Source organism: Clarias gariepinus, chromosome 13, assembly GCF_024256425.1.
Source record: "Clarias gariepinus isolate MV-2021 ecotype Netherlands chromosome 13, CGAR_prim_01v2, whole genome shotgun sequence".
Classification (NCBI taxonomy): domain Eukaryota; kingdom Metazoa; phylum Chordata; class Actinopteri; order Siluriformes; family Clariidae; genus Clarias; species Clarias gariepinus.
The window spans coordinates 15,298,030-15,325,530 of record NC_071112.1 but is presented as its reverse complement, the minus strand read 5'-3'; the positions used below and the strand labels follow the sequence as shown (position 1 = coordinate 15,325,530).

Below are 27,501 nucleotides of genomic sequence, written 5' to 3'. Positions count from 1 at the left end.
GGGTTCAATTCTCGCCTCTGGGTCTGTTTGCATGGAGCTTGCATGTTCTCTCAGTGCTTGGTGGGTTTCCTCCAGGTTCTACGGTTTCCTCCAAAACCCATGTTGTCTCCTTAGATTGGCGGTATGAATAAAGCAGTATAAATGATGAGTGATTGTGTGTACCCTGCAATGGATAGGCACCCTGTCCAGGGTGTACCCCGCCTCGTTCCTTAAGTCTTTTGGGATATGCTTTAGGATAACAGGATAAATCAGAATAGACAATAAGTGAGAGTATCTGTGTGTGTATCCTGCGATGGATTGGTACCCTGTTCAGGGTGTACCACGCCTTGTGCCTTATGGTTCCTGGGATAGGCTGAAAGCCAAGGTCAGGGTGGAAGAACTGGAGTATCATGTACAGAGCTCTGACCTCAATTCCCACCTCAGTCACAGTGTTCTGGGATATGCTCTGAATCCATCATGACCCTGACTTAAAGTAGAAAACTACTTCCTATAAAAAATCTGCATAGTTAAGAAGAAACCCTAACATGAAGAGAACATCCACATAATATAGACAGACATGCATTGATGTGTGCATGGATCTTCTTTAAACTGATTTCAATGTATGTAAATCCACTGTAAATTGTAAAAAAAAAAAAAAAAGAGAGATTTACCAAAATTATATTACAAAAAAATTTATTTTGTGTTTTTCTGTGTTTATATCAAAGTACTGTGTACAGATGTATTTGCTTTAGGGAATCTGTGTCTGTGTCATTTTGTAGATAAATATTGTAATCAAGAGGTACTTCCTGCATCCAGTTGGCAATTGCTGGTGCTCCCTGTAACAGAAAAGTAAGATATCAAATATCTTACTTTTAATAGGATTCAGACAAAAGCATTGTGCACTATGCTGATAGTGATTGTAAAAAATATGGAAAACAAATACAACATGGCAATATGCCATTCTGCTTACATTTGTTTCTTGAAGTGACATGAGAGTTTCTTGAAGGCTTGGAACAGTGACCAATAATGCACCTTGCTTTAGGAAATTTTGTTTAATGAACTGCCAAGCTCTGTACAAGAACAAAATAAATTGTCATTTGATATACTGTACACTCGACATAGTAATGAAAGAAACATTTGTGCATTCTGGATAATTGAGCCTTTTATCCAGCTTCATCCCATGTGTAGCGTTTACTACCGTCACCTTATCACCTAGCTTATCATACAAATGCTGTTCTCTGCAATCATACCTTTTAAAAAAATTATTTACCTTTTGTACATTATTTGTTAAAGCATCATAAACAGCCCTCGAGTTTTAATACTAGTGTGACTTACCTTACCTGGTCTTTGGGCTCCATAAAGTATTCAAATACATTGTTCATTATTAGAACATCTGCATTTTGCAATAACACTGCCTGAGAGCATATATCTGCATGAATCACCTGTGGAAAGAATATTTATCAGGACATATTAACTTTAGCACTCATACAGTAATACCACAGTTTATATCTGGTACCTGAATTCTGTCACTGAAGCCATACTTCTCCACGGTCATTGTCTGAAGCTTGACAAACTCTTCACATATTTCTACTCCAACAAGTTGTGCTGCTGCACTGTAGAGGTAGCCCTACTGAGCAAATACTAACTTATTAGTTTAGAAAACAAAGAAGCAAGCAGAAACTATTTATCCAAAACAGGAGATGGCATAAGCACAGACAGGAAATCACATGAAATATAATTGGGGCAGGGTGTATTATGCCTGCATTATGCAAGTCCCCCATAAGGTTAAAAAAAAACAAAAGCCAGGTGCCTTGTTAATAAAGACTCAAACAAATAAGATCTGGCCTATTAGATTCTCACAATGACAAATGCACAAACCTAATGCACGTTGCTCAATTTGTAATGAATAAACACTTTTGCAGTATCCCATGTGACCTAAAAAAAGTTTTTGAAATTTGTACTTAAATCTTCAGGCCCTGTGCTCTGACGCCAACTTCATACACAGAGACAATAATTCCATTGTGCTGTTTATTTACAGTGCCATAAAATGTATTTGCCCCCTTCCAGTGTTTTTTTTTGTTGTTGCATATTTATCACAACTAAATGATTCAAATGATCAATCGAATTTTAGTATTATAATAGTGGTAAATACAAATAGAGTAAATACAAAATAAAGTTTTTAAATAATGATTTCATTTATTAGGGGAAAAAAGCTGTCCAAACCTGCTTTCCTCTGTGTGAAAAAGTGAGATAAAAATGTAAGTCTCTGGATAAGAGCGTCTGCCAAATGCCTAAATGTAAAAAAAGTACTTCCTCTTAAACTTAATTAACTGGTTGTGCCACCCTAGGAGGCAACAAGTGCAATCAAGCATTTATGCCAATAAGTAATTCACGTTGCTGTGAAGAAATTCTGGCCTACTCTTCTATGCAAAAAATGCTTGTGGATAATCAAGTCTTTTTATGGCTTTTTTTTCTTTATCGAGCCTTGTATTCTTTTTGGTCTGCAGTGGCTTTTGCGTTGGGACTCTCCCATGGATGCCATTTTTGCCCAGTCTCTTACTTATTGTTGAATTATGAACACTGAGCTTAACTGAGGCAAGTCAGTCCTGCAGTTCTTTAGATATTGTTCTGGGTTCTTTTATGAGTTCCTGGATGAGTCATTGTTGTGCTCTTGGAGTAATTTTGGTAGGCTGTCCACTCCTGGGAAGGTTCACTACTATTAAAATTTTGTGGATAATGCCTCTTACCATGATTTACTGGAACCTCAAAGCCATATAAATGGCTTGGTAAACCTTTTTATTCCAGAATTACTTTGTTTCACTTTTGCTTTTGAATTCCTTCAGATTGTGTTGCTATTTGACATCTTTTAGTGTGCTTCTAGTGACTAGTTAAGTGATTGATTCAACAGGTCTGGAAGTAATCAGGCCTGGGTCTGAGTGTGAGGCCTGCGAGTCAAATTTAACTTAGCTTTCCAAAAATCACAGTTCATTCATGATTTAGCAATAATTTAGCAAATTTTTCACATGTAAAAAAAGTATTTGCCCCTCTCTGATTTTTATTTGTAATTTTGCAAATTCGTTACACTCAGACCCAGGCCTGATTACTTCCAGACCTGAATTTTTCACATTTAGCCCTAGGTAGGTGTAGGTTTGGATAGCTTTTTTTTCCTTAATAAATTTATTATTTTGGTGTGGAATTAAATTTGGTTTGATTATCTCAAACACCATTTACATAAGTGTGTGAAAATCAAAAGGGGCAAATACTTTTTCATGGCGCTGTATATGCAATAAATAAAGGGCTTCTTTATCTATACAGTGGGGCAAAAAAGTATTTAGTCAGCCACAATTTGGGCAAGTTTTCCCACTTAAAAAGATAAGAGAGCCCTGTAATTTTTATCATAGGCATACCTCAACTATGAGAAACAAAATAATAATAAAGAAAATAATAAAATAATAATTTGGTCAATAACACATTTCATCTCAATACTTTGTTATAATACCCTTTTTTGGCAATGACAAGAGGGCAAATGTTTTCTGTAAGTCTTCACAAGGTTTTCACACACTGTTGCTGGTATTATGGCCCATTCCTCCATGCACATCTCCTCTAGAGCAGTGATGTTTTGGGGCTGTCGGCGGGCAACATGAACCTTTAAGTCCCCTCCAAAGATTTTCTATGGGCTTGAGATCTGGAGACTGGCTAGGCCACTCCAGGACCATGAAATGCTTCTTACGAAGCCACTCCTTCGTTGCCATGCATTGTGTTTGGGATCATTGTCATGCTGAAAGACCCAGCCATGTTTCATCTTCAATGCCCTTGCTGATGGCAGGACGTTTTTACTCAAAATCTCACGATACATGGTCCCATTCATTCTTTCCTTTACACGGATCAGTCGTCCTGGTCCCTTTGCAGAAAAACAGCCCCAAAGCATGATGTTTCCACCCCCATGCTTCACAATAGGTGTGGTGTTTTTTGGATGCAACTCAGCATTCTTTCTCCTCCAAACATGACGTTGTATTTTGGTTTTATCTGACCATATGAAATTCTCCCAATCCTCTTCTGAATCATTCAAATGCTCTCTACCAAACTTCAGATGGGCCTGGACTGGCTTAAGCAGGGGGACACGTCTGGGACTGCAGGATTTGAGTGCCTGGTGGCTCAGTGTGTTAGCCTTTATTACTTTGGTTCCAGAGGTCTCCGCAGGTCATTCATTAGGTCCCCCCGTGTGGTTCTGGGATTTTTGCTCACAGTTCCTGTGATCTTTTTGACCCCATGGGGTGAGATCTTGCACGATATTGCCAGATCAAGGGGCAATAGGCCTTCCATTTTTTTAATAATTGCTCCCACAGTTGATTTCTTCACACCAAGCTGCACACCTATTGCAGATTCAGTCCTGCACCGGCCTGGTGCTGGTCTACAATTTTGTTTCTGTTGTCCTTTGACAGCTCTTTGGTCTTGGCCATAGTGGAGTTTGCAGTGTGACTGTTTGAAGTTGTGGACAGGTGTCTTTTATACTAATAACAGATGCCAGTAATACAGGTAACGAGTGGAGGACAGCGGAGCCTCTTAGAGAAGTTGTTACAGGTCGTGAGAGCCAGAAATCTTGCTTATTTGTAGGTTACTAAATAATTATTTTCCACCATAATTTGCAAATAAATTCCTTAAAAATCCTACAATGTGATTTTCTGCATTTATTTTTCTTATTTTGTTTCTCATAGTTATACCTATGATGATAAATTACAAGCCTCTCTTATCTTTAAGTGGGAGAACTTGCACAATTGGTGGCTGACTAAATACTTTTTTGCCCCACCGTATATCTTTGAATTGCATCGCCTGTATGACTGAAATAAACCCAGGACAATGGCCAGGCGCATTGCCAAGATGACTGCAGAGAGCACACAGTTATTGTGACAGTAAAACAGTAATAATAAATAAGTCAATAACTATATCAAGTCGATACCTGCTTATATACCCAATTTAATACCTTTGGAGATACCTATTGAGAATGGCTATATTCCAAACAAATAGCTGAGTAGTTGAAGGTTTAGAGCCTAGTTAAAGTCTCCACAGTTACTCTGGCAGTTCTGTGTTTTAAATATTAATAAGAAGCCTTTATTTGTCATAGGGCTGGGCGATACAGCAAAAAAATTATCACAATATTATGTTTCATATCATTCGGTATTGATAATTATTGAATATTGTTTAACAATCCATTTATAAATGAACAAGAAGTGGAAAAGGTTTTTAAATTTAACCACTTTATTTTAATTCACCAACATTACTAAGGCAAATAGTTTTAATAGTCAAAAACAAAAATATCTTGTCTCTTATGTCTTATAATTAAATAAAAATAAGTGTCAAAGAGACTCTTAAATAAAATGTTAGTGGGTGCAATGGTAAAGTGTAAATGCTGAACAATCAACTTTAAGGTAGATCAACATCTGTAAAACGGCAATAATAATGATACAGTAAGCCTCAAAATCTGTAAACAAAACAAATTATGATAATCAAATCTGAGCTTTCAAGTAGAGGAACCAACCATCATTATTCACATATACTGTACATTGGAACATTATAAATTGTGAGCAAGAAAGACAAGTTGGTTCACTCTCTCTGGTTTTAATGCTGCCCAATTACATGTGACTACATTACCCCCTATGCTAAAAATTCTTTCTGAGGGGGTGCTGGTGGCTGGGATGCACGAGTATTTTTTTGCAAGCTCTTGGGAAGTTGCGCTCATGTAGGCTCCACCACTCCAGTGGTTCAGACTCGCTGTCAGCTTCAGGGGACATCTGGTAGCTTTTCAGCTCACTCCATACCCTTTGTCTTTCAGTGAGAGGTAAGGCATCTGCACTAGGGTTTTGACTCTTAAAGAAACTCCCTAAAGACTTCCTTTGTTTCTTCATACTCAGTGGTGGAGGTGGTTGTGATTTAGCAGCAGCTCCTCCCTCTGCACCTGTTGCTTCTGTTTCACCCAGAGCCACCTCCTGGCCTTGGTCAGCCTTGGTCATCATCCATAATTTTAGCTAGTGCCCATGTTTTAATGGCTTCTACCTTGTCTGTCTTAATGTATTGATCTTTGAATCTTGGATCTGCTAATGTTGCCATGTTGAGTAGGTCATCAGTGACCGGGTCTGCATATTTTTCATCAAGGTATGCCATGATTTTTGTTTTAAAGTTTAAAGAGTTGAACACTTTACCTACAGCACAGGTAATGTAGCAAACAAACACTTTCAATTACAATGCCAGGTTACTTATTGCCTTAAATAATTGTGCAATCATTAAACAAATTAACAAAAGAAAATCTTGTAGCCTTTTCACTACCTTTTAAGAAATCATACACACAATCATTATAGCGCCAGCTACAAGAAAGTGCTGCAACCACTCTCTTACATACACTAATAGCCCTTTCAACTCTTCTGTCCTTCCCTGCTGCCACTGAAAAAAAAAAGAAAGATGTCAGGTATAAGCAACTTAAATATACACACTGTAATACATGCACAAAATACAAACAAATCAAATTCTTTTTTTTTGGGGGGGGGGGGGGTAAATATGAAAGAGTAAAACAAGAGTAACACAAAAAGATTAAAATTACAGTTCAATGATTAAAATCCTGCAAAGAGTGCAAGAACAATTGTCTATTTGTTTTAACTGTGTATTTCTAGTTAATTTTATATTTATATTAGTGTTCATACAAACACATCCATGATTAAGCAACTATTAATTAACAACTCTACTCACCTATAGCTGAGTGTAAGCGGTGGCCAAAACACTGCAACCGAGTCCTGTTGTTGAGTGAAGCGGCTCTCACTAGATTCGCCCCGCTGTCAGTCGTGATGTACACTTGCTTGCTTTCATTCAGACCCCGTGAGAGCAGCGCATCTGCCAGGTTTTGTGCAATAAATTCACCCGTGTGGTCTTCGGGTGTGGTTTCCAAGCATTTACACGTCAGATTCACACGTTTCTTCAATGAAATGTACACTTAAGCTGATGTACGTGTCACACGTGCGGCTTGTCCAAATGTCTGTAGTCTTAGCAAAATATGGGACAGTGGACAGCTCGGTCTCCACTTCTCTCCTACACTCCGAATAAAGTGCTGGAATTTTAGTCTTTGTAAAATGCTTTTGCCCCGGGACAACGTAGTGGGGATCAACCACATTAAGAAGTCTTTTGAAGCCGACTTTTGTACCACGTGGTAAGTGGTAGAAAAGTCTAAGTGGTAGCATTTCTTTGGCAGTGTAGAACGAGATCGCTTGGGTTATATATTTGTATCGCTTGGAGGATTTTTCATAAGGCATTGTTGCCAAGTACCTCTCTATTGTTGACTGCGTGTGGGGTGTTTTTTAAACTGAGATAAGGGGACGACATGCTTTATATTCCAAAGGGTGGAAGTGGTTAAGATGATAAAATAAATTACTTGGGTTTCCATACTTGTGTTATGTGCTAAAATCCCTCCCAGCCATGGATTGCCCCCCCCCCTACATAATCGCTATCAAATATTATATTTGAACATAAATTCATAGGTTTATTATTATCAAATATGATATCACTATTATAATAAATCCTAGGCATGTGACAGCTTTCAAGACCATTAATACAAATTCTTGTATAATGTTTATTTTGTGGCACATTTATTTTTCATGCTTTGTCATGAATATGCAAATAAACATTTATATAATATTATGTATATAACATTTATATACTAAAAATAAATATTGTTTATGATGAAAAAATTGACCAAACTAATTTGTTATAAAATGAACAATCTAAAAGTATACATGTTGTACAGTATATTAAAAACTAATATTTATATTTTTTCATATACAACATTTTTATATTGCTTATTTTATTGTCTCATGTAATTCGTGAACCATTAACGTATGAATTTATGTTCTAATACAATATTTGATAGCGATTATGTTGGGGGCAATCCATGGCAGGGGGGCATTTCAGCGCATAACACCACACAACATTGTTCTGGTGTTGGTCAAAAGAAAATAAACCAAAAAACTGCCACAGTGGCGAGCTGAGACATACTTTTTTTTTATTATTTAAAATCTTTTTATTATTTTTTATTATTTAAAAACACAGCACTCATTTTCGCGTGTTATTCTGCCCGAGGTGGCGATGATGCAACCCAACCCGAGAGCAACGCAGTGTGGCTGTGTAAGCTTATTGCCTGTTTGCTTGTCACGTGCATTTATCGGTACATCTGATAGGTTGTTGCGATTCAGGCAAGGCGCGTGCTCAGCTAGCCGCATTTTAGAACTACAGCGCTTCATACCGATTTTTTTTAAATCGTTATCGACAATGGTGTACCGTCAATAAACACCGATACCGTTTTATCGCCCAGCCCTAATTTGTCATATTAACATTACTGCATAATAAAATTATTTTCCTCATAGATCCCAGGTAGAAAGCTGTGGTCAGAGCGCAGGGTCAGCCATTGTGAATTAGCGACCTTCTGATTAATAACCCAGAGCCTTCATGCCCACATACTACTGCTGTCCCTACAGTTATTGTCAGAGTGGGATACATATCAAGTGCTTACCACAGAGAGAGAGAGAGCGAGAGAGATTACTTTATTAACCCCAATTTACAACAGCTACTTATTAGAGCTGTTATAACTACTGTACTGCCTATATTGCCTCGATACATTGGCTCAAAAAAATACTGAGTATCTACAGACTATTCATTGCAAAAGTACCTTACCCCATAGAGCACTGCTCCAAGTCTGGAACCAACATCTACTACAAGCTTTCCTGTCAGGTCTGGGAGAACGTGAAAAAACAGGAACTGGAGCTCCGAGATTGAGAAGGAATGTGAGATGAACTCTGTAGAACATTGCAAAATACAGCACTTAGAAACTTGCATGGACTGAAAACAAAAACAAAAAACAAAACACCATTCGTGTAGTCGTTAAAATTACTCATAGCATTATCATAGGTGGTGATATAGGTGTTTTAGATCGCAGTTCCCCTAAGCAAACGCTTACCTCCAAATCAGCAACAGAGTTTCTTGGAGGTTAATAGATTAGAAGATGTTTGGCGTTTCTGAAATCTACTACAAGAAAATACTCATTTTATACTCCAGTACATAATATTTTCTTCCTCTTGTAACAGGTTTGGATTATAAAGCCATAGTGATATCAGACCACTCTCCACTGACTCTGTCAATCCATATCCCCAGTGCAGGATCTAACTATTGTCCTTCGAGATTTAACTCCTTGATTCTTTTAGGTGAGAATGTTAAGAGTTTTATGAGATCAGAAATAGAGTTTTTTTTTTAAAAACATCAACCAAACTTCAGGTATGTCATCCTAAACCAACAGTTTGGGAATCCTTAAAGGCTTATTTAAGGGGGCAGATTATTTTATTTTGTGCAAAACAAAATAAAGAGACCACTGAACAATTTACAAAACTAGCAGATAAGATAAAGGAAATGGATTTAATATGCAGTGTGCCACCTACACCAATTATACGCCTACTCTTACAAGCAAAATATAATTTAATTTCGACAAGACAAAAAGAAAATCTGTTTTTTTTAATCATGCTCCTTATTTTATGAGCACAGGGAAAAAAAACGGGTAGACTGTTAGCCAATTTGTTGCGGCAGCGATCGGCTAAACAAGATATAACAGAAATACAAAAAGATCATTTCTGTTACCTTTACTGTTACTATTTCAGAAAGTGTACTGATAATTTAACAATCAATAGCTTGTTTCCCCCACTATTATAAATCACTATATAAGGCTCCTTTATCTGCTAATACTTCAACATTAGAGGCTGTTCCCCTACAGCATCTCAATTAGATGAGTGCATATCTGATACAGAAATAGACCTAGTTATCCAAAGTATGCAATCTGGCATCACCAGGACCAGATGGATACCAATCAGCTCTCGCCTATGTTAGCATCAGTTTTCCAAGAAAGCGTCTCCTCTGGATCGTTCCCTCCAACTAGGCGCCAAGCAGTTATCTCTTAACTTTAAAGAAGGAAAAGACCCCTCTTGACTGCAGTTCATATCATCTAATTTCGTTGTTGAATACAAACACAAAAATCAAACAGGCTTCATCAAAGAACAGATACTATTTTTTTATATTAAGCGCCTGTTGAATGGTATATATAAACTATCTCTATTTGACAATTTGATCAAAGTTTTTTTATTTATTTTCAAACTTTACAGAAAAAAAACACAACAAACCACAACAAAAGAGAAGAGAACACCCCCCCCCCCAACACCAGACAAACACAAGGATGCCATAACAATCAGATGTCCATAAATAAAATAATAATAAGTAATCTTCACACACACTTCCTTTACGGTACTATCTTATCTGCGTTTATAACCTCAGCAAAAGTTAAGAAAGGCTGCCAAATACTATAAAATGTGTCAGTAGACCCTCTAACTGTATACCTAATTTTCTCCAGTTTAAGACAGTTTTGCATCACCTCCCTTATCCAGTGGCTAAATGTTGGTGGATCAGGATCTTTCCATTTAGTCAATATTAATCTCCTAGCCAAAAGGGAACAGAAAGCCAATATTTTAATTTCCCTTTGGTTAAAACTGGTATTTTCTGGAGGCACACCAAACAATGCAACAAATGGAGTTGGCTCTACTATCTCTTCAAATACTCCAGAAAAAGTTTCAAAAATATTGGTCCAGAACATGTAGAGTCTTGGACAAGTCCAGAACATATGCAGCAGAGTTGCAGGAGCCTGTCTGCATCTGTCACACGTGGTGTCTATATCAGCTTTAATCTTAGAGAGTCTGACTTTTGACCAATGTAGACGATGCACAATCTTAAATTGTATTACAGCATGTCTAAGGCAAATGGATGATGTGAAGATTCCCTGTATTATTTTGTGCCAGATTTCCTCTGAAATTGGTTCATCTAAATCTGTCTCCCATTTATTCCTAAGTAAGTCTAAGGGTGTTAAATCATACATATTGAGTATTTCGTAAATCCTGCGTATAGTTTGTTTTTGGACTGATTTACATTCAAATATTGAATCTAATAAAGAAAGTGGAGGGCATGATGGGAAATTATTGGAATTCAATACTACAAAGTTCCGAAGCTGCAAGTACCTATAAAAATGTGATTTGGGAATGTCGTATTTCTGCACCAACTGTTCGAAGGATGCAAAATTTCCATCAATATAGAGTTCAGACAGTGAGACCAAACCCTTTCTAGCCCAAACTTTAAAGGCATCATCCATCATAGACGGAACAAACATGTAATTTTTAGCAATTGGGGCAGCCTGTGGTAACTCCTTAAGGGAAAATGATAGTCTGAATTGATTCCAGATTTTAACTGAATGTATAACAACTGGATTAGAGGTCAAACTAGAGATTGGTTGAATAAATGGTATTTTAGAACACAATAATGCTATTAAAGAAGTGGGCCTAACTGAGGCCCCCTCCAGAATTGTCCAAACAGGGGGATTAATGTCATTATTTAACCAGAACATCAGTGCTCTTATATTGGCTGCCCAGTAATAATACATGAAATTTGGAAGTGCCATCCCTCCTTTTGCACGAGGTCTCTGCAGTATAATTCTTTTAATTCTTGGTGTTTTTTTGTTCCAAATAAAGGTTGAGATCTGATTATTTAATTTGGAGAAGAAAGATTTTGTTAAAAATAACGGAAGGCACTGAAAAATATACAAAAATTTGGGCAATACATTCATTTTTATTGTATTAATTCTTCCACCCAATGAAAGATGGAGGTGGTCCCAACGCTCAAGATCCTGTTTTAGATTGGATAAGAGAGGTGGATAATTGGCTCCGAACAAGTCTTTATGATCATGCGTAACCCAAATCCCAAGGTATTTAAATTTTTTAGGGCTAATCTTAAAGGGAATTGAGCTTAAAGATGACAGAATGACCCCATCACCAACAGGCATTAGTTCACTTTTCTGGATATTAACTTTATAGCCAGATATTTTGCCAAACTCTGTAAGTAGAGTCACTAACTTAGGTAAGTTTGTCAGGGGTTGTGACAAATACAATAACATGTCGTCTGCATAAAGCGACACCTTATGTTCCAATCCTGCCCGTTAAATACCATGGATATCGGCTCTTTGTCTCAGAGTTAAAGCAAGTGGTTCCATTGCGACTGCAAATAGAAGTGGAGACAGAGGGCATCCCTGCCTCGTGCCACGTTGAAGCTCAAAATAAGCAGATATGCTGTTATTAGTACGCACAGCGGCTAATGGAGATGTGTATAAAAGTTTTATCCATGATATAAGCTTTTGACCAAATCCAAACCTCTCCAGAGTATTAAAAAGATAACCCCATTCCACACGGTCAAATGCCTTTTCTGCATCCAATGAGAGAACTACCTCTGGTGTGCCAGGTGGGGAGGGGCCATAAAGAATATTCAAAAGTCGTCTGATGTTAAAAAAAGAATAACGATTCTTAATAAACCCTGTTTGGTCAGGTGATATAATGGAGGGCAACACCCCCTCTAAACGTCGCGCAAGGACTTTAGCAAGCACTTTGGCATCGGTATTAAGTAGGGAGATTGGACGGTATGAGCTACACTCGAGAGGGTTCTTGTCTTTTTTAAGGATTAATGAGATAACTGCCTGACGCATGGTTGGTGGTAGGGATTTTACTGAAAGTGACTCTTCAAAAACTGATAACAGTAAAGGTGAAAGCTGCTCTGAAAATTTTTTAAAGAAATCTGTTGGGAAACCATCCGGTCCTGGTGACTTGCCACTCTGCATAGATGCAATTGCTGAGGCTATTTCTTCCACCGTGGGATTTTCTTCCAATTCAGCAACATTCACTGGATCTATAGAAGGGATATGTATATTATTGAAAAAGTCCTCCAGGGAAAGAGGATCGACACATGAATCGGAAGTATATAGTGACTGATAATAATTTCGGAAACATGCATTAATTTTAAGGCTATCAGTATTTTTTAAACCTTGCTCATTGTTAATTACAGGGATAGACTGATTGGCAGTTCTTTGTTTTAGCTGATGAGCAAGTGTTCGCCCAGCCTTGTCCCCATGCTCATAGGACATATGTCTTGATTTAGAAAGAAGATATTCAGCCTGCCTTGTTGACAGGAGATCAAACTCAGTCTGCAAAAGTATACGCTTTTTCATTATGTCTGCAGAGGGTACATAACTATATAGTCTATCTAGCTCCAGTATCTCATCAGCCAGTTCTTTAAAGCGTGCAGTGTCATTTTTATTCTTCTTTGCGCAATATGAAATTATCTGGCCTCGTAAATATGCCTTAAGTGACTCCCATATAGTTGAAGAGGACATCCCTGGTGTTTGATTGATCTCAAGAAATAGTGCAATCTCAGAGGAAATGAATTCAGTGAAATCTTCCTCTGATAGAAGCAAGGAGTTTAACCTCCAGGGACGGTAGCTGGATTGTGTATTGGGGATACGCATTTTCATAATTAGGGGACCATGATCAGATATAACTATAGCTCCATAATGACATTTGGTAATAAAAGGAAGAAGTCTCTTGTCTAGGAAAAAAGCATCTATACGGGAAAAGGTCTTATGAACAGAAGAAAAGAAGGAATATTCTCTGGAAATTGGGTTACGAAACCGCCAAACGTCAGCTATACCATATGATTTAAGAAAAAGTTTAATTGAACGTGCTGATTTAGAAAGGGGAGCTTTTTTGGACGAGCTACGGTCTAAAACGGGGAAGAGTACACAATTTGTGTCGCCACCAAGAATAAGGTGGTGCGATGATATATCTGGTAACCGAGAGAAAATATTTGAGAAGAATGCAGGGTTATCCCAGTTTGGTGCATAAATATTGGCCAGAATGACTGGGAGGGAATAAAGCTGGCCCACCACAATAACATATCGCCCCAAGGAATCAGCCTCTATACTAGTCATAGTAAATGGTGTATTTTTCTTGATGAGTATGGCCACACCTCTAGCTTTTGAATGGAAATTGGAGTGATATATCTGTTCCGCCCAAATCCCTCTGAGCCGGAAATGATCCGTTGTACGTAAATGAGTCTCCTGAAGAAATGCGATGTCCACATCAAGTTGTTTTAAATGTGCAAATACCTTTTTACGTTTCACGGGATGGTTAAGTGACTTAACATTCTATTTGACAATTTGGAAACAATTATTTCCCTTGATGCTGAAAAAGTATTTGATTAAGTGAATTGGAATTTTCTTTTCTAAACTCTTAGTAAATTTGGTTTTGGCCCTAAATTTATACCATAGATAAAAGTGCTATACTCATCACCACTAGCTGCTGTTCAGACAAATAATAACCTATTCCCTTTCTTTGAGCTTCAGCTTGGTACGAGACGGGGGTCCCTGTTGTCACCCCTTCTATGTGCTGTGGCTATTGAACCACTGACTATCGCATCAAGAGGAAATGCCAATATTAAAGGTATCTCTCATAGGTGAGTAGAACACAAAGTTTCCCTTTAAGCGGATGAAACCCTGCTTATCATATCTGATCCTATTTATCTCCTACCAAAACTTATGGAACTATTGAAAACCTTTGGTGAAATATCTGGCTACAAGAATGATCTACAAAAAAGGGAAATGATGCCAATTAAAACCAATATAGCGCAGTTGCGTGTTTCATCCCCTTATCCCCTTTAAAATTAATCCCAGAAAAATTTAAATATCTTGGGATCTGGGTAACACATAACCATGCCGATCTGTACTAGGTGAATTATCAGCTTCTACTTTCCAAAATGAAATTGGATTTTTAATGATGGGACCTGCTACCTCTCTTCATTGGGCAGAAGAATAAACACAATTAAAATTAATCTGTTGCCAAGATTCGTAAATATAACAAAATATTTTTTTTTATAATTGAAGTAGTCATATTTCTATGACTGAGAGCTTTTTTCATTAAAAAACAAACAATTAATAAACAAAGCATTCTACAGAGACACTGTGAATTAGGGAGAATGTTACTTCCAATCTTCCCTTATTATTACTGGGCTGCTAATGTGAGGGACTGTTATTCTGGGTGAAGTATGATGTCAATCCTCCCGTAGCTATAGAGAAAGCATTAACTGGTTGAAACTGAATCATTTTTATTAAAGGTATATAAAACATTTTCAGTTTCTGTGTCATTTCAAGCTTACTGATCTGTCTTTGATAGCACCACTGAATGTGCACTGTATGTTTGCTCCGTCCTTTACAGATAATGCTTTTGCGGTATGGTTATATGTGGTGTTGTGTCATTATACAACCTTTATATTGACAATATCTTTGGCTCATTTGAACCTGTAACTCTTTCCTGTAACTCTGACCCCTTTCCTTTATCTCCTTCTCCATTCCTCTTAGATTCTGTTCACAGATGTAAACCAGATGCTAAACAGATGATTAGCACTGTATATAAGTTATTAAGCAGAAGTAATTCAGCCACATTAGATGAACTTAAAGTTAACTGGGAAAATGCTACACAAGAACAAATTTCTGATAAACTCTGGCAAAAGATAATACATTAAATTTACCCATCATCAGTTTGTCCTAAATACACAGTAGTTTCATTTAAAATTGTCTACTGGCTATACTGGCAGGTAAAACTAAAGAAGACTTTGATATATGTAGGCAGGAACCAGCTACGCGATTGCATAGTTATATAATTTTGGAGTTTTCTTTTTAATACATTGTCAAAAATATGGCACATACCATTAGAACCATTCCCATTCATTGCACTTTTTTGGCATTGACATAAGTGGTGCTTGCCTGTATGAGACCCAAGCCAATATCATAGCCTTTAGCTCCCCATTCGCTAGGAGAATCATCCTGTTTAAGTGAAAGGAGTCATTGCCATCAGTGCTCAGAACTCAGATTAAGGAGGTCTTGGATTTTATTCATTTAGAAAAGATTCACTGTTCCATGTAGATGTCTGGCAACCATTTAAGAGCCACTTTGAAAATCCACAGTAGATGCAGATAATTGGATCTGTGATAAAAGATTTGTTTTTTTAATTTAGGTTTCTAATACTTCCTTTTTTTTTACTATTTTTTGTTTGATGTGTAATTTATTTATTTATGTATTTTCTCTTATTTAATTTTCTGCTGACTACCAGTTGTTTTTCTTGTCGAGTGGGGTAGGAGAAAATATGAATCTTGTTTATATTTTCAATAAAAATAACTTTGATTAAAAAAAAATAATTACCCATAGGAGCCGTTTTATGCGATCCACAACTGAGACAGAAATTGCGACTCATCTTGCCCTCTTCACAGAGACAATCTATAGTTTCCTCATCATACAAAAACGCATCCACATGCACAGTTGGTTTGGGGTTCTGCTGAGTCTGCAGGGCAAAATGAACATCATGAGATGCAAAGAGAATTAGCTAAAATAATGATAACCAAAAACACAACAAACCTTCTGAATGGCCATGGTCTCTGAAGGAAACATAGCCTCAAGGGGAAGACAACACCTTAGGTCATCTGCGATGCTTTGGAGTATAGCTCTCTGATTGTCACCCAAGTAATTATCAAGATCATCTAAAAGATCCATAAACAATATGAACAAATAAATAACTGTCTACAAACAACCCAAATTCATGCAACTTAAATGTGATGAAAATGTTGCAAAAGCTTTCCCCAAAAACTGCACCAAATCTGGTTACATGAGGTGGTATTAAAAGGTTTTGAGATGAGCATGCCACAGATCCGAATGCTTTTACGTCCTCCCTCAGACACCTTAAAACCTTCCAGTAGAATTTACTATTGACGATCTGGACTCTGTGGACAAATTCTCGGAACACAATGTCATAAATGGGGCAGTGGTAGCTCAAAGGGCTAAGGCGCTGAGTTACTGATCAGAACCGGTTCGATCCCCACCAGGTTGCCACTGTTGGGCCCTCGAGCAAGGTCCTGCACGTACTAACTGCACGTATCATGGCTGACCCTGTGCTCTGACCCCAGTTACGCTGGGATATGCGAAGAAGCAATTTTCCTCTGGGATTAATAAAGTTCTAATTATTATTTTATTTATTTAAATGTCGAAAGATGAAAAGCATGCGCTTGGTCTAGCTGCAGACCTGCCTCGCCTTTTTCGGTTATGAAGATGACAGGCTCCTCCACTGTGAAGACTTTTGCTTTCGTACCCAGATACCCAAATTTTCTTCACTGGTAATATTCCTTGATATGAAAGACGGGTCTTCCACGCCACACTGACGGAGTACTTGGCAAACTTCAACGCAATATTCCTTATGTCAGCAGCCTGGGGACAAACTTGGCAGCAACGAGGCACATGTTCAAATCACATGTGAGGATTGCTTAAACTGTTCTGTATGACACACAGACAATGACAGCAACATTGTGGATTGTTCTCTGATGATCATCATACACAAGTTGATGTGGGGTTGAGCTTGTTGAAGGTCTTCCTGATCTCTCATTGTCTTCCAGTGATGTTCTTCTGCTCTTAAAGGAAACCTTTGTTTCTTGTTCCAACTTGCTGTCCATGATGCACCAATAGATAGCACAGCCTCAATTGCACTGACTTTTGAAGATAGGTGCTCCCTGTAACTGTACGGGCAGCCTTGTGCTGCCACCTGTTGGCGTGTTACAAAACTAGTCTCGAAACTTTTTGATACCACCTCGTGTCAATAACAAATATTAACTTAAAAAAATACAAAACTATAGATTCAATCGTTTAAGTTAATAATTTGAATAGGGTTACTCATATAAGTAGAGTTTACTCATATATTCTTAGCTAAATAAATCACCTGAATGCTTCATCCAACTGATCAGTTTAGCAAGATCCTGAGAGTCTGTTCTGTTCAAGATTTGTAGAATGTTATTCTTAGCGTCGCTGAAATTCATTTTCAACCACAATGTTCGGCTCTAAGTGGTTGAAATCCAAACCCAAGTGGCAGTTTTAAAATAAAAGCCCGTACAACGAAGTACTTCAAAACAGGGAGGAGCCAGGGCTGGTCTTAAATTTAAGGTCCATTATTAAAGTCCAGTTTAGCCTTCTTAACACATTGGGTTGTGCAAACTGCATTCAGCAACATAAAATATCATAGAAATAGTTATAGGATTAGTCATTATATAGAAGAAGTTGGTTAATATTATATTTTTATTAATACATTTCCCTGTGTTAGCGCCACCTTAAAAATGTGTGCGGCGCGTGTTGACATAATTTCCATCACTTTAACATAGAAATACTTTTAAAATAAATCAGAAATGGCAAAATAGGAAACAAAAAAATATATAGAACAGGAATTGATTGCGCAAATGTTTCAACAAGAGGTAAATGAACACGTACACCGGATAAATCTTAAATGTAGCGACTCTTATTTTTATTCTTATCCTGGGCCAGTTATAACGCCACTGATACGTGTGTCAGTCTTCAAACTTGGATGAAAATCCGATCCCAGATCAGCACAAAAAAGACGACGTCCGGTAGGTAACCCGGAAGTTAAAAGGTTTTGTGGGAGTTTTTTGGGTGAGATGACGTTAGTCTGCTTTCCCTGAAACAGCTGTATCGAAGGTAAGAAACAAGACGAAATAATTCACGTAAATGCGATTTCTAAGGTTTAGCGATTCACGTATTGTTTGTTTTGTTAGTTAGTAGTTTATTTATATAAGATATGATATTAGTTTGAGTTGGTTCGGGCTTTCGACGATCGCTACGAGCGAGCTAGCGGTACAAACTAATCACATCAGTACATGGCTAGCATTGGTTTGTTGCTTCTGGATTAGCAGACTGGTTTGTTTATTAAATAAAGCTTCGGATTTACACGAGCTCTAGCTCGTTTAACACAGCTTACAGTTAGTTATATAAAACGAAATGTAATAGTAATATAGTCACTTATGTTGGGCTTTTCGTTTGATGAAAAACAATCTGTTTTAATCAGAGAGTTTTAAGAGAACACACATTTTTTAGGTGTTTTCCAGTAATCCCAGAAGAGCCTTACACGTATCTTGGTTACAGATTGTAAAGATGAAGCCTCGTTTAGGTCTCGATGCTTTTCAGCCAACAGCTTCATCAAAAGGTTTCATGGAGCTTCATATATGAGCTTGTTGTACTGACATCTAGGGGACAAATTCAACATATTAAGCAGTAGAATTAATATGGACATAAAGCTCCAAATATTACTGCATAAATCATTAACATTTGTCAGTTATGTGTATATTCTCTAGTGTAAAAATCCACTGTGCAAAGGGCATTTTTATGCACATTGTCACCCCCTGAATCTTTAAAATTAAGTTAAGAAGAAAAAAATAATAATCTTCTGACTCCGTTTTGGCAATTTACTAAAGTAATTAATTTTTTGGGAAAAGTTACTTTTAAAATGTTTACACATTGAAAGGTGCTTTCTTTTAAAAATACCATACAAAAATTTATATAAGTAACAATCATCGGTTTGGAAACTATTATTGGAATATGTATATTCGACTGTCAGTACACAAATTAAATAATTAAATGAACTATGCAATAAGAGGGAAAGAAAAAGAAAAACTACATGAGTACATGCAAATTTCACTGTGAAACGCAAAAACGTTTTTTTTTCTAAATCTTGATTTACACGCTTCAACAGTTATGTATGCCCCTTTTTAAAACATAAATTATGTTTTGTTTAAGTCAGTAGTCGCATCATTTGATGTTTATATAAATTTAGTAATAGTATTTTATGTATAGATATTTTTCATGTTGAATACACACGCCTTTTTTTGGGGGGGCTCTGTATATATAATGTGAAGCGCCGAACGAATCAGTCACGTGATTCCAGCGAGCGCGAGGCCTCGTTTGTCCTTCGTCACGTGACACTTATGAAAACGTCACAGTTTTTTTTGGCCCCACCCCTTCTATAAGCCACTCGTTCCAGAGCTTCAGTGTTAGACGTAACCGGCGTCGCTAGTTGCTGATTCAGCAGATTTGAATCAACGCGACGGTGGTGTAATTGCTTTTCTTGAATTCTCTTAGCCAATGCAATGTTTAAAAGGTGTGTTTTGGTTTGTTTAAGGACAGATTGGACATCACTTCTTTGTTTTCTTGAACGTGATCAGCTCCTGTGGGGATCCCCCACCTTATTAAAGAGCTTCTGTTCTTCTAACACGTATGGGGAAAAACTTTTAATTTCAGTGTTTATAACTGAATACATATAATTATATTATGGGATATGGGAACTGACCCAGTGCATGTGATTTCATCCTATCATAGGCTGCTGCCTATTTAAACTGTAAACATGGTGTTAGCAGACCTGGGGAGGAAAATAACAGCAGCACTGCGCTCTCTCAGCAATGCCACCATCATCAACGAAGAGGTAACACACACACACACACAGGCCATGTTCCTGCACACATAACAGACTTTCTTATCTTAAATGTTTGCCCTTGGGTGCCTGCATGTGTCTTATCATAGAATTGTATTTATTTCCCATCCCCAGGTTTTAAATGCTATGCTCAAAGAGGTCTGTGCTGCCCTGCTAGAAGCTGATGTAAATATCAAACTGGTGAAGCAGCTCAGAGAAAATGTCAAGTAAGTATATAATGATTATTTTTTTATTCACATATTGTCCATTTCCTGCAAAGGAGCTGCTGTGTAAAAATGCTGTTTAACCATTTTCAGGGCAGCCATTGACCTCGAGGAAATGGCCTCTGGGCTAAATAAAAGGCGAATGATCCAGCACGCTGTTTTCAAGGAGCTTGTAAAGGTTTGTGCTCTCTTAGTGCACAGTGACATAATTAAAAAAGTAAAAATGTGCTGTTATAAAATAAAATAATCAACGGGGTGGTATGATGGAAGTGGCTTTTACAATGATATATTTAATCATAACACATCCTAAAGTGTTTTACTCCTCTTATTCCTCAGTACTCTACAAGTCTTAAGCCACCCCTCATTTCATCATATTAAATGATGCAGTTTGCCAGAGAAATGGAACCACAAACTTTATTCTGATATGCTGCAAAGTCCCTAAAGAGAACATTTTTTTAAATGATTGTCAGCAGAACCTTAATTTCTTCTCTCCTTGGTTCCAACCACTCCGCATTCATCATCACTGGCCTGATAATCTGTCATCTGCACCAGTTTCTCACGGATTCATGTCTTAATTTAGATGTTTTTAAAGCGTGAATGATGTCATCGGTCACTGTGGGGCTTAACAAAGCATTTCTCTGAAACTGGTCAGGTACAGGGACTGGACTGAAAATAAGAGGCAAAAAATGCTTCTGGAAGCTCAGAGAACTATTCCTGAAGACTACATTAAAATTCATGAAAGTCTTTTCAAAATATAAAGAAATAAGGGGTGCCTTAAGACTTTTTCACAGTACTGTAAATTCTAATTTGTTAATAAACAAGACTGTGTGCTCTTAACCAGACTGTACAGTCAGTTTAACAGTTTAGTGTTTTTGTCTATAGTTGGTGGACCCTGGTGTAAAATCCTGGACACCCACAAAAGGAAAGAACAACATCATCATGTTTGTTGGGCTTCAGGGTAGCGGAAAAACCACAACATGTACTAAGGTACTGTAATGCTTCTAAATTCTCCCCCATGGTGAGATAAAATATTTCCTTTGTAATTATAAATTAGTTCAAGGTGTGGTTGATCTTATGACATAAACAGAATAAAAAATTTAAATCTTGTGTAGGGTCTGGATTGTTTGTAATTGTGGTTATTTGCCCTATTGTAGTTGGCATATTATTACCAAAGAAAAGGCTGGAAAACATGTTTGATCTGTGCTGACACTTTTAGAGCAGGTAAGTTTGGCTCCTCTTGCAATTTGATCATGAACAACAATGACTGTTGATTAAATATAAACTAATGCAATTTTTTTTCTATAAGGTGCCTTTGATCAGCTGAAGCAAAATGCAACAAAAGCCAGAATTCCTTTTTATGGAAGGTGATGCTTTTTTTTGACGAGTTATTAGTAACGCGCATTTTTTAGAACATGAATGTTTTGCAACTTAAACTTTTTTGAATCAACAGTTACACAGAAATGGATCCAGTCATAATAGCTTCTGAAGGAGTCGAGAAATTCAAGTCAGAAAACTTTGAAATAATAATTGTTGACACTAGCGGTCGGCATAAACAGGAAGACTCGCTGTTTGAAGAAATGCTACAGGTTTCAAATGCTGTGGTAAGTGTATAATGTAATCTGTATAAAAAAAAAAAAAGAAAAATCACGATTTGTTTATCAAGTGAAGCATATTTCAAAAAAGATTATTGCTGTACCTGTTGTGATTTCCACAGCAACCTGACAACATCGTGTACGTGATGGATGCATCCATTGGTCAGGCTTGTGAGTCTCAGGCTAAGGCTTTCAAAGACAAAGTAGATGTTGCATCCGTCATCGTAACTAAGCTGGACGGCCATGCTAAAGGTGGTGGCGCTCTCAGTGCGTAAGTACTTAGGCATCCTTTATGGTGAAAACAGATTTTTATGGCTTTATTATTCAAAACTAATGTTTACGGTACAATGTATTTGAACAGAGTTGCTGCCACAAAGAGTCCTATTATTTTCATTGGCACAGGAGAGCACATTGATGATTTTGAGCCCTTCAAAACTCAGCCCTTCATAAGCAAACTGCTTGGTATGGTTTTTAGTTTCTTGTACATGTTTATTTAATTTGACTGTTTTCATTTATTTATTTAATTTCTAATCGCCTTGCTCTTGTCTTTCCAGGCATGGGAGACATCGAGGGATTGATAGATAAAGTGAATGAACTTAAACTTGATGATAATGAGGAGCTAATTGACAAGCTTAAACATGGTATGGATGAAGACATTTGCAAAATGTACACATCAGGCAGTCAGTAGGAGTGCTGTGAATATTTGTCTGTTATAGTGTTTGACTGGCGCTCTAGTGAGCAAATGTCTATGTGGTGCAGGTTTAGCATTACATTGAAGGTCAGTTTTCATCAGATGAGTGAACGAACGTGTGTGTGTATGAGAGAGAGAGGTACAGTAAGGTATACACTACTTTGCCCAAAGCACCTGATCATCACACCCATGTGCAGATCTTCCCCAAACTAGTCTGGTCTTGAACCAGTTAAGGCTAGCATCTCTGCACAAAGATCTGACTTTAATTTCACAGAACACCTTATAGATGACCTGAAATGCTGACTTTACTCTACGTCACCTTAAGTGTCTGACTAGTGTCCGACTTCCCTAATGCTCTTTAAATTGCATGAAAATTGCATGTGTGTGATGGTCAAGGTGCCCACAAACATTTGGACAAAAATATGTGTATGCCTCCGAGTGGCGCAGTGGTAAAGTGCTCGCCCTATCATCTGGGGATCGCTGGTTTAATTCCTAAATGATGCTGTAAAGTCTCGCAGCCAGAGTTCTAGAGAGAGCTGATCGGCCAAGCTCTCTCAGAGGGGAGGGATGAGAGGTACTTCGTGCTCCCACGTTAATCACGGCTCTACAGCCAGTCAGGGGTGTCTGTGAGCGGATAGCGCTGTCCTCTGAGTGTGTTACGCTGTGCATAATTGAGCAGTTAGAAAAGATGCGGTTGGCTGGCATCACGTAGTTCAGAGGAAACACATGATAGTATTCGACCCTTTAGTGACGGGGAGGAATTGGACACGACTAAATTGGGGAGAAAATTGGAAACAAAAAATAAATGTGTATGTATTTATAGACAGAAATAGATTAAGAATAGATCCACCAGCATTAAATTAGACATGCTATGTAGCAGCTATTGTTTGCTTGTTGCAGTGCTAACCTGGGATCACTGTTCATTCTTCTCATAGGTCAGTTTACACTCAGGGACATGTATGAACAGTTCCAGAACATCATGAAAATGGGACCTTTTGGACAAATTATGGTACAGTGAATATAACATACTCATGATCACATCATAAATGGAGTTTTGCTTTAATTTCTCTGAAGCTGAACATTTTACTGTTATATTGTTGCACCTAGGGTATGATCCCAGGCTTTGGAACAGACTTCATGAGTAAAGGCAATGAACAGGAGTCTATGGCAAGATTAAAGAAACTCATGACCATAATGGACAGTATGAATGACCAAGGTATGTCTTTTTACCATGCAAGATAATATAATGCAACTGTAAATTTTAAAGAATAACTGAAAGGTGAAGGTGAAGGTGATAATGTAAGAAATAAAACATTTGGGGGAATTGTGATACAGGAAACAATAAAAAAAGTCTGTTCTAAGGACCTTCCTGTGCTGGAAACTTAAAGTTACAGCTTGACCCTAGAGGCTCCTTCCAAAACTGCATCCTTGTATTAAATGTCACCAAAAGTAATTGCCTCCCAAATCTAATAACTGTCTTTCACATGGCTGTGAAGGAATTTTTTTGCCCACTCTTCTTAGCATGATTGTTTTTAATTCAGCCACATTGGAGGGTTTTCATGCCCTTAAACAGTCTGTTTAAGGTCATGCCACAGCATCTTAGTACACATTTGTTATTGTGTTTAGATTGTGTGGTGCATTTTTCATAGGGAGTGTGGAAAGGAGGTGAAGAGGCGGGTACAGGCAGGTTGGAATGGGTGGAGAAAAGTGTCAGGTGTGTTGTGCGATAAAAGAGTATCAGCGAGAATGAAAGGAAAGGTGTACAGGACAGTGGTGAGACCAGCGATGCTCTACGGCTTAGAGACAGTGGCGCTGAAGAAAAGACAGGAGGCAGAGTTGGAGGTAGCAGAGCTAAAGATGTTGAGGTTCTCTTTGGGAGTGACAAGGATGGATAGGATTAAGAATGAGTTTATCAGAGGGACAACCCACGTTAGATGTTTTGGAGATAAAGTCAGAGAGGCCAGATTGAGGTGGTTTGGGCATGTTCAGAGGAGAGATTGTGAATATATTGGTAGAAGGATGCTGAGGTTTGAACTGCCAGGCAGGAGGTCTAGAGGGAGACCAAAGAGGAGATTTATGGATGCAGTGAGAGAGGACATGAAGTTAGTTGGTGTGAGAAAAGAGGATGCAGAGAATAGGGTTAGATGGAGGCAGATGATTCGCTGTGGCGACCCCTGAAAGGGAACAGCCGAAAGACAAAGAAGGAGGTGCATTTTTCATAGTAGTCACAGAAAATGAGCTGTTACTGTACAGGTTAAACTAAAAAAAAATTTGAATATCGTGCAAAAGTTCAGTAATGCAACTTCAAGGGTGAAACTAATATATGAGAGAGACTCGTTACATGCAAAGCAAGATCGTTCAAGTGATTTGTCATGATTGAGATAATTATGGCTTACAGCTCATGAAAACCCCAAATTCACAATCTCAGAAAATTAGAAAATTGCATGCAATTAATAAAATAAGAATTGTACATAGAACATATCAGACCTCTGAAAAGTATAAGTATGCATATGTACTCAGTACTTGGTTTGGGCCCCTTTTGCAGCAGTTACTGCCTCAATGCGGCGTGGCATGAAAGCTATTAGCCTGTGGCACTGCTAAGGTGTTATGGAAGACCGGGATGCTTTGATAGCGACCTTCAGCTCTTCTGCATTGTTCGGTCTCATATCTCTCATCTTTCTCTTGGCAGTGCCGCATAGATACTTTATGGCATTCAGGTCAGGCGAGTTTGCTGGCCACTGAACCACTGAGCAACAGAACAGTTCTTTTTTTTTTTTTCTTTTTTTTTTTAGCCCAGGTAAGACGCTTCTGACGTCGTTTGTTGTTCAGGAGCGGCTTGATGAGGAATACGACAGTTGAAGCCCATGTCTAAGATCTGTCTGTGTGGTGGCTTGACTCCAGCCTCAGTCGACTCCTTGTAAAAGTCCCCAACACTTTTGAATAGCCTTTTCCCGGTCATCCCTACTACTTGTGCACCTTTTTCTTCCACACTTTTCCCTTCCACATAACTTTCTATTAATGTGCTTTAATACAGCACTTTGGGAACATTCAACTTCATTTGCAATTACCTTTTGAGGCTTTCGCCGCTTATAGTGGATATCAAGGATGGTTTTCTGCACAACTGTCAGGTCAGCAGTCTTTCCCATGATTGTGCTTCTTACTGAACCAGACTAAGAAACCATTTACCGGATCAGGAAACTTTTGTAGGTGTTATGCTGATTAATTAGCTGATTAGAGTGGGACACTTTGAACATAGAATATTGAACCTTTTCACAATATTCTAATTTTCTGAGATTGTGGATTTTTGAGCTGTAAGCCATAATCATCTCAATTATGACAAATCACAGCTTGAACTATTTTGCTTTGCATTTAATGAGTCTATCTCGTATACAGTATTAGTTTCACCTTTTAAGTTGCATTACTGAAATAAATTAACTTTTGCATGATATCCTAATTTTTCAAGTTTCACCTGTTTGTCGTAGTGTGTTAGAATGAGCAATTTATTATAAACTTGTAATTTGATTTACAGCTAGCACTACTGACAAATCTATTGCTACTATAGAAAATGATCAACCCGATCAATCTGATTTAAGTAGTATGAATGATTTTATTTTCCAATGGTTTACTCGTTGCAGAACTGGACAACAAAGATGGTGCAAAGTTGTTCAGTAAGCAGCCGAACCGGGTACAGAGAGTGGCGCGGGGTGCAGGTGTAGCCACCAGAGACGTGCAGGAACTTCTTACACAATACACAAAGTTTGCCCAGATGGTCAAGAAAATGGGTGGCATTAAAGGCTTATTTAAAGGTATAATTCTGATGTTTTTTTATGTTAACAAAAATTATTTTGGAAGCAAATTACTTACAAAGTTATGAACATTTTGCTTATGTGTTGTATGGTGTCACATTTGGTTTTTAGGAGGAGACATGTCCAAGAACGTTAACCCATCTCAAATGGCCAAATTGAACCAGCAGATGGCAAAGATGATGGATCCCAGAGTGCTGCACCACATGGGTATGCATCACTTACTAATCCGTCACTTCTGAGAGTATATATAGCTTTACTTGGCCTTGCACACTACTGAGAACATTTGCCTTAAAAAAAAAATCTGGCAATTATGCTTTTGTCTTGCTTATAATAAGGCTTTTGGTTGACAAATGTTTTGTGTTGATGCAGGCGGCATGGCTGGTCTACAGTCAATGATGAGGCAGTTTCAGCAAGGAGCTGCTGGTAACATGAAAGGAATGATGGGATTCAACAACATGTGAATGCTTCAGCCTTAAATAAAAGATGGAAGTCATTCTGATGGATTTTAGAGAAGCAGAATCTAAGTGGAGCAAGATTTTTTTTTTTTTTGCCTCAGATAATAGTCATTTATTAAACCATGTAAAATATTCAGACTCGAGTATTTATATAGCTGAGATTTTCTCGAGAAAGCATTCACTAATCAGACTGTATAAAGACTCTCTTTAAAGTTTGATCTGTGAGAATTAAGCAGTTTTAAAACAGACTACATTTAATTTTTTTTGCCGGGTTAAATTAATGCGATCACAGTTTTAATTAACATTATTTAGTTTTATGTCTATTTTTTAGACTGCAAAAAATGTTTAAGAGTGCCAGATATGGCTACTTGTGTACCACACAACAGACACTCAGACATGTTCATCCTTTGTAAAAGATTGCTAGTAATTGCTGCTGTTATTATATATGAATCGAACTCAAGGAAAACAGATTTTGTGATTTTGTTCCCCCTTTTATGATTAAGATGTTTACAGTCAAGGGGTA

General features: G+C 37.7%; 2 protein-coding genes across 3 annotated transcripts; one reads left to right on the top strand and one right to left on the bottom strand.

The window, feature by feature from the left end:
- Window positions 1-655: 655 nt before the first annotated feature.
- On the bottom strand, window positions 656-17,850 carry zgc:109986 (uncharacterized protein LOC553566 homolog). Its single transcript, XM_053510178.1, has 8 exons — window positions 17,679-17,850; window positions 16,331-16,452; window positions 16,118-16,256; window positions 8,689-8,810; window positions 1,496-1,606; window positions 1,315-1,421; window positions 950-1,049; window positions 656-815 (listed from the first exon to the last, which is right to left on the bottom strand). The coding sequence occupies exons 1-8, from the start codon at window positions 17,773-17,775 to the stop codon at window positions 699-701; spliced, it is 915 nt and encodes a 304-aa protein (XP_053366153.1). The 5' UTR covers window positions 17,776-17,850; the 3' UTR covers window positions 656-698.
- A 534-nt stretch (window positions 17,851-18,384) lies between these two features.
- On the top strand, window positions 18,385-27,114 carry srp54 (signal recognition particle 54). Of its 2 annotated transcripts, none has more exons than XM_053510408.1 (17): window positions 18,385-18,445; window positions 19,923-20,015; window positions 20,120-20,222; window positions 20,346-20,437; window positions 20,528-20,612; window positions 21,317-21,421; window positions 21,589-21,655; window positions 21,741-21,798; window positions 21,885-22,035; window positions 22,149-22,297; window positions 22,388-22,488; window positions 22,581-22,667; window positions 23,653-23,726; window positions 23,825-23,933; window positions 26,353-26,523; window positions 26,635-26,730; window positions 26,893-27,114. In XM_053510408.1, the coding sequence occupies exons 3-17, from the start codon at window positions 20,145-20,147 to the stop codon at window positions 26,982-26,984; spliced, it is 1,515 nt and encodes a 504-aa protein (XP_053366383.1). In that variant the 5' UTR covers window positions 18,385-18,445; window positions 19,923-20,015; window positions 20,120-20,144; the 3' UTR covers window positions 26,985-27,114. The 2 variants fall into 2 exon arrangements, with proteins under 2 accessions (XP_053366383.1, XP_053366382.1); XM_053510407.1 differs by having other exon boundaries at window positions 18,387-18,445; window positions 19,928-20,015.
- The last annotated feature ends 387 nt before the right edge of the window (window positions 27,115-27,501 follow it).